At 44.0% G+C, this 11794-nt stretch overlaps 1 protein-coding gene across 1 annotated transcript in view; it reads left to right on the top strand.

The window, feature by feature from the left end:
- The first annotated feature begins 221 nt into the window (after nt 1–221).
- Nucleotides 222–11794, top strand: part of mrps18b (mitochondrial ribosomal protein S18B) — a 35347-nt gene continuing 23774 nt past the window's right edge. The window contains exon 1 of the mRNA XM_073032228.1: nt 222–786. Coding sequence (XP_072888329.1) covers nt 724–786 — 63 coding nt within the window. The 5' untranslated portion in view covers nt 222–723. The remainder of the gene's footprint in view (nt 787–11794) is intronic.

Below are 11794 nucleotides of genomic sequence, written 5' to 3'. Positions count from 1 at the left end.
CCTCCAAACATTAACGCTCTTTATTTTTCAATATCGACTCCAGAATCTTTATTAACAATCCGAAATAATCGCAATGGTTCGGCGGGAGGACTGAGAAAATTGGATTTTAAAATCATTTATCTCTTATTCCAATTACGACACGACGGGTGACGTCAGAATGAATTGCAGATATTTGTTGGCGCACGCGCATTGAAGCCGACGTGCGAAACCCCAAATTTATGTTTTAATATTTATGTTCGGTATGGTTCTTATTTACGTCCAATAAATTGCGCGCAGTTTGGTTTGAAGATTAGCGGTGTTAATGAATATTAACACTGTCCACGAGCACAACTTTTTCCTCGGTAAACAGCCGAGAAACATAATCGGGTCACGTGATACCTAGGCGTTGGTCGAAAATATTTCGACAAGTTTTGCACAATTATAACTGAAAGACATTATTACCTCAGATGCCAAAAGTCTGAAGGAATTCCGATGCCGCGTTCTTCATTATTTTTAAAGCGGAATCGACTTTTTTGAAAGCCAATTTTTGGGCAACACGGCGGCGCTGCTGAACTCCCGTATTTTAATTAGGTTAAGTTTCGTTTTTTGATTGAAAAAAACAAAAGAAAATCGCGTATCTTCTCTTCGGCGGTAAAATCGTGGCAGGTGTGCATATTTTAGTTTGGAATTTTTTTTTGGAAATATTGGCGGGCAGCGTGACCTTTCAACTTTTGGGGCGAGAAGATGGCAGTGTTGGTGAATGGCTTGAGGCTCCAGTTTAGGACTGTGGTTGGCAGGACTTTACTGGTAAGATATTTGTCACGTGCCTATACAAGTAGTTTACCCTTGGCTGAAGAATTTGTGCGGTTAAACTTCTTTCAGCTTGTTGTGAGATCACGTTTGTAATATTGTGTGCATTTCTGGTCGCCCATTCAAAGGAAGGATGTGATTAAGCTGCCCGAGGATGCAAGAAAAGATTCACGAGGATGTTGCCGGGCGTGGAGGGGGCTTGAGTTACTAGGAGAGAGTGAATAGATAGGGATATTTTCCCCCTGGAGAGTAGAAATCCGAGGGGTGATCTTTAAGGGTTTGTAAAGTCATGAGGGGAATAACTAAAGTGTTCCTATGTTTATTCAAAGTCGAGTAAATTGTGGTACAGGTGCAATGAAAACCCCACGCAACAGCATTCCAGGCACATAACATTATGAGGGCAGCATTCACAGGAAAAACTAACTTTTTAAAACAAGAAATAACACAATTAGAACAAATAAACCAAGTCTGTTTTAGTGCAAAGTGATCAAACTAGTCATAGTGCTGCTAAACTGTCGTGATTAAGGTTGTGCTGGTTGGTTCAAGAACCGAATGGTTAAAGGGAACTCTAATCACAAACGAGAAAATGTGTAGATGCTAGAAATCCAAGAAACACGCACAGAATACTGCAGGAACTCAGCAGAGCAGGTAGAACAGCTCAGTTGACGTTTCGGGCTGAGACCCTTCAGTAGGACTGGAGAAAAAAGATGAGGTGTCAGAATTAGAAGGAAGGGGAGGAAGAAACACAAGGTCATAGATGAAACTCCTGCTTGACGGTAGCTGCTAAAAGATGGCATAGCCCAGATGGTGGTGATCTTTGATGATGGATGTTGCCTTGAGGTAGCACCTCCTAAATATACTACCAGTTGAATTGACTTTATTACATGAGGAATAAAACACTTTGTCTCCGTCTAAATGTGTAATTTATAATAAACAGTATGTACAACAAGACAGTCAATATAACATAGAAATACAATTGTATCAGTGTGAATTAATCAGTCTGATGACCTGGTGGAAGAAGCTGCCCTGGAGCCTGTTGTTTCTTGTTTTTATGCTGCGGCATTGTTCCCCAGATGGTAGCAGCTGGAAAAGTTTGTGGTTGTGGTGACTCGGGTCCCCAATGATCCTTTGGGCTAGTTTTACACACCTGTCTCTGTAAGTGTCCTGAATAGTGAGGAAGATCATACCTACAGATGCACTGGGCTGTCAGCACACTCTCTGCAGAGTCCTGCGATTGAGGGAGGTACAGTTCCCATACCAGGCAGTGATGCAGCCAGTTAGGTTGCGCTCAGTTGTGCCCCTGTATGTTTGGGAGGCTAAAGCTCAAGGGGGATAGATTTAAAGGAGACAAGGCAAAAAAATTTTCACAAGAAGTTAGAAGGTATTGAATCAATTTCTAGAAGGTGAATTTTGGGGGTGTGAACTGCATACATACTTTGATAGTAAGTGTACTTTGAATCCTTTGAGGAAGCAGTAAAGACATGTAGAATGTCAAGACTTAGAAGACATTTGGGTAGGTTCACAGGGTCAAATACAGCCATACAGGACCAGCTGAGGTAGAGAACTTGGTCAGCATAGATAAGTGGGGCTAAAGGGCCTGTTTCTTGGCTCTAAGTCTCAATCTTTAATTGATGTTTTTCTTGTGACTTCTGCTTGTATGATCTCATGTGCTTGTGATTCTGATGCAAGTTTTTCATTCTACCTGTGCTTGTAGTAAAGATTAGCTTTCTTTGTACGTGTGTACGCATATGATAATAAATGCAACTTTGACTTTGTTAAGATAAACTGAAAATGCTGTTAAGCTGTTCTGTTTTAAAGATGAAACATTTTTTTCTAATTCTGTTTCTTTGTGTAAATTATATACAACTTTTATGTTTTAGTGTGTGTTGTGTAGCTGATGCTCTGTGCCTAAGGCATACCACATTAGCTGTGAATAATGTTTTTCATTGCCCCTGTGCATAGGTGTAAAATTGTTAGATTGGTTTGTATTTACCAAGATACAGTGCTAAACTTTGCTTTATGTTATCCATACAGACCATTTCATCATGTCAGTATATTTAGTCCAAAGGGAACAAGCTATAACAGGATACAGAATAAGTGTTAAGATGAAAGCCATTTGGCTCATTGTGTCTGCTACCATGGCTGATTTATTATCCTTCTCGACCCCATTCTCCTGCCTTCTCCCCGTAACCTCTGATGCTCTGACTAAGCAAGGACCTATCCACTCCACTTAAAATATATCCACTAACTCATCCTCCACAACCGTCTGTGGCACTAAATTCTACAGGTTCACTATCCTCTAGCTAAAGAATTTCCTCCTCGGCACAAATGGGCACAACTCTATTCTGAGTCTTAGACTCCCCCGGTATAGTAACATCCTCTCTATTTGCACTTTTCAATATCATATATTTCAATGAGAGCCCCCATCGTTCTTCTGAACTCCAGCGAGTACAGCTGCAGTGCCATCAAACACTCCTCGTATGTTAATCCTTTCATTCCAGGAGTCATTCTCGTGATCCTCCTCTGGGTCCTCTAATGCCAGCGTATCTTTTCTGAGATAAGTCGCCCAAAACTGTTCACAATACTCCACATATGGTCTGACCAGTGATTTATAAAGTCTTAGCATTACATCCTCGTTTTTGTACTCTAGTCCTCTTGAAATGAATGCTAACATTACACTTGCCTTTCTTATGCAGAATCAACCTGCAAGATAACCTTCAGGGAAACCTGCACGAGGACTCACGAGTCCCTTTGCACCTCTAATTTCTGAATTTTCTTCCAAATTCCTTCTACCAAAGTGCATGAACATACACTTCTCTACACTGTATTCCATCTGCCACTGCTTTGCCCATTCTCTCAATATGTCTCAGTCCTTCCTCAGCACTACCTGCCCCACCACCTATTTTTGTATTGTCCTCAGTCCTGGCCACAAAGCCATCAATTTCTTCATCCAAGTCATTGACATATTGTATTATGTGAAAATAAGTGGCTCCCAACATTAACTCCTGTGGATCACCATTCATCGCTGGTAGCCAGCCAAAAACTACCCCCCTTTATTCCCACTCTCTGCCTCCAGCCAGATAGCCAATCATCTATCCTTGCTAGTACCTTTCCTGTAGTACCATGGGCTCTTGTTAAGCAACCTCATGTGTGCCACCTTGTCAAAGGCCTTCTGAAAGTCCAAGTAACAATATCCACTGACCTCTTTGTCCTTGAAAAATTTCAACAGATATGTCAGACGATTTACCCTTGAATGAAACCTTGTTGACTTTGCCCTACTCTATCATGTGGCTCCGTACTGCCAAAATCATCCCTAATAATAGACTCCAACATCTTCCCAACCACTGAAGTCAGGCTAATTTGCCTATAATTTCCTTTCTTCTACCTCCTTCCCTGCTTAGAGAGTGGAGTTGCAATTTTTCAGTCCAATGAAACTATTCCAGTAACTAGTGATTCTCGAAAGTTCTTTACTAATGCTTCCACAATCTCTTCAGCTACTTCTTTCAGAACCCTGGGATGTAGTTCTTCTGGTCCAGGTTCATCACATTCAGACCTTTCAGTTTCCCAGGCACCTTCTCAGTAATAGCAACTACACTTACTTCTGCCCCCTGACGCTTCTGAAATTCTGGCAGGTTGCTAGTGTCTTCCACAGTGAAGACTAACACAAAATACTCATTAAGTTCATCTGCCATTTCTTTGATCACATTACTACCATCATTTCTCAGTGGTCCAATATCCGCTCTTGCCTTGCTTATACTGTATATATCTGAAAAACTTTTTGTATCCTCTTTTGTATTATTGGCTAGCTTGCCATCACATTTCATCTTTTCTCTCCTTATGGCTTTTTTATTTGCCTTCTGTTGGTTTTTAAAAGCTTCCCACTAATTTTTGCTGTATTATATGCCCTCTCTTTTGCTTTTATATTGACTTGGACTTCCCTTGTCGGTCACGGTTGCATCATCCTCCCTTTAGAATACTTTGTTTTCTTCTGAAATGATTTATTTATTTAGTGATACGGCATGGCATAGGTTGTTCTGGCCCTTTGAACCACGTCACCCTAGTAGCCCCTTATCAACCTTAACCTGATCATGGGACAGTTGACAGTGAACATTTTGTCTTTCCGGTACGACTTTGGACTGTGGGATGGAACAGCAGCACCTAGGAGGAGGCACACATTCCATGGGGAGGATGTATAGACGGCACTGGAGTTGAACTCTGGAACGCACCAAGCTGTAATAGCGTTGCACTAATTGCTGCACTGCCATGGCGCCCAGAAACTCTAGCCGTTGCATTTCCACCACCTAGTGTCCCCTTCCAATAAACTGGCCAGCTTCTTCCTCAGGCCTCTGTAATTCTCTTTACTTCACTGTAATACTGATGAATCTCACTTTAACTTTTCCCTCTCAAACTGCAGGGTGATCACTGCTTCTGAAGGGTTCCTTTTACCTTCAGGTCCCTAATCAAATCTGCGTCATTACACAACACCCAGTCCAGAGTTGCCTTTCCCCAGTGGGCTCAAACACAAGTTTCTCAAAAAACACATCTTGTAGCCATTTTACAAATTCTGTCTCTTGGCATCCAGCCTGATTTTCCCAATCATTATGATCCGAGATATCCCTAGCCTTGGCAGCTGTGAGGCAGCATTCCATCTGGGTGTCTCTTTCACGTACACAGACTCAACTGTCTGCTTCTCTTACTATGGGATCCCGTATTATTATCGCAGTCCTCTTCTCCCCTGCCCTTCTAAAGCACAGAGTCTTGTTCCAAATCAGTATATTTATTACTGAGGGCCACAGGGGTATTCTGTACGAGCTGCCTATTCCCTTTCCCTCTCCTAATACTTACCTCCTGTAACTTGGGGGTGACTACCTCCCTGTAGCTCCTATCCATCACCTCCTCGTTCTGCCGAATGAGGCGCTGATCCAGTTCCTTTCACCTCGCTTCTTTTTATTGGCCTTTGCCCAGTGCCTAAGAGATCGTTATGCTGCAGCGTGCCAAAATGAGAAAGCTGTGAAGGCAGGCTGGAGACCACAAAGATTCTGCAGATGCTGGAAATCCAGAGTTGGAGGAACTCAGCAGGTCAGGCAGCATCGATGGAGGGGAATGAACAATCAATATTTCAGACCGAATTCCTTCCTCAGGATTTTTGTGTGTGTTACAACAAGGCGTAAAGGTAGACTGTGATCTCAAGAGTTCTCATCTGGCCAATCTAGTCTGTTGAAGAGTAAGATAGAAGCTGTCCTTGAGCCTGCTGGTATGTGGTTTTAGACTTTTGTATCTGCTCAGTCGGGAGGTAGAAGAGAATGACCGGGGCGTGCGGGGTCTTCATTATGTTGGATGCTTTCCTGTGGCATTGAGAAGAGTGTGCGGAGTTGTGGCGGTTGTAGACAAGAATTTGTAGCAACAATCTGCTGAAAGAGCTTAGCAGGTCGAGCAGTGTCTATGGAGGAAGGCAGTGTTGACATTTCAAACTCAAACAGTGGCACTTCCTTTCCTTCCACAGATGCTGCTCGATCTGCTGAGCTCTTGCAGCAGATTGTTTGATGTGCCTATGGCAATAAATCCAACTTTGTGTTTCCACTGTGAAAGAGTGTAATGGGAGAATTACATTCTCCCATTAGGAAATTAGGAGACCAGACTCATCTGTGCTAATTTTAAAAAAATAATAATGCATGGAGTGGGAGGATGCTGAGATTTATCATCTGAACATGGAAAATATGGGTGGGAAATAAAGATTACACAAATGTTTATAAGATATAGCAGCGGAATTAGGCCATTTGTCCCATCATAGTTGATCCATTTCTCCTCTCAGCCTCAATCTCCTGCCTTTGCCCCGTATCCCTTCAAGTCCTGACTAATCAACCTCTTGTCTTAAATATACATAAAGACTTGACCTTGACAGCTACCTGTGGCAATGAATTACACAAATTCTCCTCTGTTTGGCTAAAGAAATTCCTTCTCACCTCTGTTCAACAAGGATGCCCCTCTATTCTGAGGCTGTGCTTTCTCATCTTAGACACTCCCAGAAAGGAAACATCCTCTCCACATCCACTCCATCAGTTCAGGGCATCAAAGGATAAGGCAAGAAGACAGGTGTATGGGGTTGAGTGGGATCCGGGATCAGCCATGATGGAATGGCAGAGCAGATTCGATGGGCTGAATGGCCTAATTCTACTCCTGTGTCTTATGGTCTTGTGGACCTTTCACCATTCGATACGTTTCAATGAGGTCACCCCTCATTCTTCTGAATTCCAGTCAATACAGGCCCAAGCCATCAAACGCTCTTCTCATATGATAAGCTGTTCAAACCTGGGATCATTTTTGTGAATCTCCTTTGAACCTTCTCCAGTTTCAGCACATCCCTTCTGAAATAGGGGGCCCAAACCTGCTCACAATACTCCAAGTGAGGCTTCACCAGTACTTTATAAAGTTTCAACATTACGTTCTTGCTTTTATACTCTAATTCTCTTGAAATGAATGCTAACATTGCATTTGCCTTCCTCACCACAGGTTCAACTTGCAAATTAACCTTTAGGGAATCCTGCGCAAGGACTCCCAAGTCCCCTTGTACCTCAGGTTTTTGTACTTTCTCTCCATTTAGAAAATAGTCAGCACTTACATTTCTTCTAGCGAAGTGCATGATGATACACTTCCTGAAACTGTAGTCCATCGGCCACTTTTTTGCCCATCCTCCTAATTTGTCTAGTCCTTCTGTAGCCTACTTCCTTAAACTACATGTCCCTCTGCCTAAATTCATATCGACTGCAAACTTTGCAACAAAGCCATCATCAATTCTGCCATCATCCACATCATTGACATATAACATAAAAAGAATCAGTCCCATTATAGACCCCTGTGGAACATCACTAGTCATCAGCAGCCAACCATAAAAGGCTCCCTTTATTCCCACTCTTTGCCTCCTGCCAGTCAGTCTCTGCTTTATCCTAGAATCCTCCATGGGCTTGTAGCTTGTAAAGCAGACTCGTGTGGCACCTTGTTAAAGGCCTTCTGAAAATCCAAATGCACAACATCAACTGATTCTCCTTTGACTATTCTGCTTCTTATTTCTTCAAAGAATTCCAACAGATTTGATAGGCAAGATTTTCCCTTGAGGAAACCATGCTGACTGCAGCCTATTTTATCATGTGCCTCCAAGTACGCCCAAACCACATCCTTAACAATTGACTCCAACATCTTCCCAACCACTAAGGTCAGACTAACAGGCCTAAAATTTTCTTTCTTCTGCCTCTCTCCCATAGAACACTACAGCACAGTACAGGCCCTTCAGCCCTCCATGTTGTGCCGACCCATATAATCCTTAAAAAAAGTATTAAACCCACACTACCTCATAACCCTCTATTTTACTTTCATCCATGTGCCTGTCCAAGAGGCTCTTAATTACCCCTGTTTTAGCCTCCACCACCATCCCTGGCAAGTCATTCCAGGCACTCACAACCCTCTGTGTAAAAAAAACTTACCCCTGATGTCTCCCCTAAACTCCCTTAATTTTGTACATATGCCCTCTGGTGTTTGCTATTGGTGCCCTGGGAAACAGGTACTGACTATCCACCCTATCTGTGCCTCTCATAATCTTGTAGACCTCTATCAAGTCCCCTCTCATTCTTCTACGCTCCAAAGAGAAAAGTCCCAGCTCTGCTAACCTTGCTTCATATGACTTGTTCTCCAAACCAGGCAACATACTCTCCATAGCTTCCACATCCTTCCTATAATGAGGTGACCAAAATGAACCCCCCCTGTTAATGAAGCCTAGCATCCCATTGGCCTTCTTAACTACCCTATCAACCTGTGCAGCGACCTTGAGGGATGTATGGATTTGAACCCCAAGGTCCCTTTGTTCATCCACACTCTTAAGTAACTGACCATTAATCCTGTACTCAGTCTTCTGGTTTGTCCTTCCAAAATGCATCACCTCACATTTGTCCAGATTGAATTCTATCTGCCATTTTTTTGCCCAACTCTGCAGCCTGTCTATATCCTCTTGTAACCTTCGACCACCCACAGCTCCATCCACAACTCCTCCAATCTTTGTGTCATCCGCAAACTTACTCACCCATCCTTCTGCCTCTACATCCAGGTCATTTATGAAAATCACAAATAGCAGGGGGCCCAGGACAGATCCTTGCGGCACTCCACTAGTCACCGACCTCCAGGCAGAATACTTTCCTTCCACAACTACCCTCTGCTTTCTTCCTTTAGACAATAGATTTAAGCTAATTTTTTATCCAAACAGCCAAGGTTCCATTTATCCCACGCCTTATGACTTTCTGGATGAGTCTCTCATGAGGGAGCTTGTCAAATGCTTTGCTAAAGTCCATGTAGACCACATCCACTCCACTGCCCTACCCTTATCAATTTCTTTTGTTACCTCTTCAAAAAACTCAATCAGGCTCGTGAGGCATGATCTTCCCTTCACAAAGCCATGTTGACTATCCATGAGTAGACTTTACTTCTCCAAATGCTCGTAGATCCTATCCTTAAGAATCCTTTCCAGTAGTTTGCATACAACTGACGTAAGACTCATCGGTCTATAGTTCCCAGGTTTCTCCCTATTATCTTTTTTAAACAAGGGAACTACGTTTGCCATTCTCCAGTCCTCCGGCACTTCCCCTGCAGCCAAAGAGGATTCAAAGATCATAGCTAATGCTCCTGTGATCTCTTCTCTCAATTCCCACAACAACCTGGGGTGTATCATATCCGGCCCTGGGGCTTTATCAATCTTAATGTTTTTAAGAAGATCCAGCACTACTTCTTCCTTAATTTCCACATTGTCCAGCACACAGGCCCGCTCTACTTCAACCTCATCCTGATCAAGATCCTTTTCACTTGTGAATACTGAAGCAAAGTATTCATTTAGGACCTCCCCAACCTCCCCCGCTTCCAGGCACATGTTGCCCTCTTTATCCTTTAGCGGTCCCACTTTCGTTCTCGTCATCCTCCTATTCTTCACATACACATAGAACGCCTTGGGGTTCTCCTTAATCCTACATGCCGAGGCCTTCTCATGCCCCCTTCGAGCTCTCCTAAGTCCTTTCTTTAGCTCCTTTCTGGCTACCCTATATTTCTCATAAGCCCCTCCTACTTCCTACTTTTTATATCTAACATATGCTTCCTTTTTCGTCTTGACAAGTTGCCTCACATGTTTCGTCAGCCACGGTTCCCTTTTCCTACCATTTTTTCCTTGCCTCAGTGGGACAAACCTATCCTGAACCCAGCTCAAGTGGTCCCTAAACTTCTCCCACTTTACTTCTGTACTTTCCCCTTTGAACATATGTTTCCAATTTACTCTCGCTAGTTCCTGCCTCATCCCTTCAAAGTTAGCCCTTCCCCAGTTAAGCACTTTACCATTTACCCTAATGCTGATTTTATCCCTTTCCATAGCTATGCTGAAAGCAAAGGGAGTTGTGGTCACTCTCACCAAAATGCTCCCCCACCAACAGGTCTGTCACCTGACCAGGTTCATTACCCAGAACTAGATCCAGTATAGCCTCTCCTCTTGTCGGCCGGTCCACATACTGTGTCAGGATTCCTTCTTGAAACACGCCTGATAAATTCAGCCCCATCTATCCCCCTTGCACTCAGGAGGTGCCAGTCAATATGAGGGAAGTTGAAATCACCCATAACTACTACCCTGTATTTTGTGCACCATTCTAAAATCTGCCTGCTTATCTGCTCCTCGGTGTCCCAAGGGCTATTTGGGGGCTTATAGACTACTCCCAGCACAGTGATTGATCCCTTCCTATTTCTGACTTCCACCCAGACTGACTCCGTGGACACTCCTTCTGCAGCGTCCTCCCTTTCTATAGCTGTGATACTACCCCTGACCAGCAATGCCACTCCCTCCCCCCCCCTTTCAACTTCCCATCCTATTCCTTTTAAAACACCTGGACCCCGGGACCTGCATCATCCAATCCTGCCCTTCCTCCAACCAAGTTTCAGTAACGGCCACAACATCATAGTTCCATGTACTAATCCATGCTCTAAGTTCATCCTCCTTGTTCCTAATACTCCTAGCATTGAAATAGACACATTTCAACCCCTTTAACTGGCTACAATTATGTTCTATCCCCTGCCTGTCCTTCCTCATCAACTCAGAACTCTTAGCATCATGCCCTTGTCCTTCTACCTTAATCCCTGCACTCACATTCTGATTCCCACCCCCCTGCCAAACTAGTTTAAACCCTCCCCAACAGCTCTATCAAACCTGCCCCCCAGGATATTGGTCCCCCTGGGATTCAAGTGCAACCCGTCCTTTTTGTACAGGTCACACCCACCCCAAAAGAGGTCCCAATGATCCAGAAATCTGAATCCCTGCCCCCTGCTCCAATCCCTCAGCCACGCATTTATCTTCCACCTCATTCTGTTCCTATTCTCACTGTCGCGTGGCACAGGCAGTAATCCTGAGATTACTACCTTTGAGGTCCTGCTTTTCAACTTCCTTCCTAACTCGCTGTAGTCTTCTTTCAGGACCGCTTCCCTTTTCCTACCTATGTCATTGGTACCAATATGTACCACGACCTCTGGCTGTTCTCCCTCCCACCGCAGGATATCTTGGACGCGATCAGAAACATCCCAGACCCTGGCACCTGGGAAGCAAACTGCCATCCGAGTTTCTTTCCTGCGTCCACAGAAACGCCTGTCTGAACCCCAACCTATAGAGCCCCCTATCACTACTGCCTTTCTCTTCCTTTCCCTACCCTTCTGAGCCACAGGGCCAGACTCTGTGCCAGAGGCATGGCCACTGTTGCTTTCCCCAGGTAGGCTTCCCCCCCCACCGCCCCCAACAGTACTCAAACAGCCCTCAAATTCACCTGGTCTATTTCCGACACCTCCCTCCCCTTTCTAGATCTTTCTGTTTCTATCTCTGGAGACAGCCTATCCACCGATGTCTACTACAAACCTACAGACTCTCACAGCTACTTAGACTATTCCTCCTCCCACTCAGTCTCCTGCAAAAATGCTATCCCTTTCTCTCAATTCCTCTGCC

Source organism: Hemitrygon akajei, chromosome 2 (genome assembly GCF_048418815.1).
Source record: "Hemitrygon akajei chromosome 2, sHemAka1.3, whole genome shotgun sequence".
In the NCBI taxonomy this organism is placed as follows: domain Eukaryota; kingdom Metazoa; phylum Chordata; class Chondrichthyes; order Myliobatiformes; family Dasyatidae; genus Hemitrygon; species Hemitrygon akajei.
Note: the sequence above shows the minus strand (reverse complement) of the source record. Positions and strands in the feature narration are given on the sequence as shown.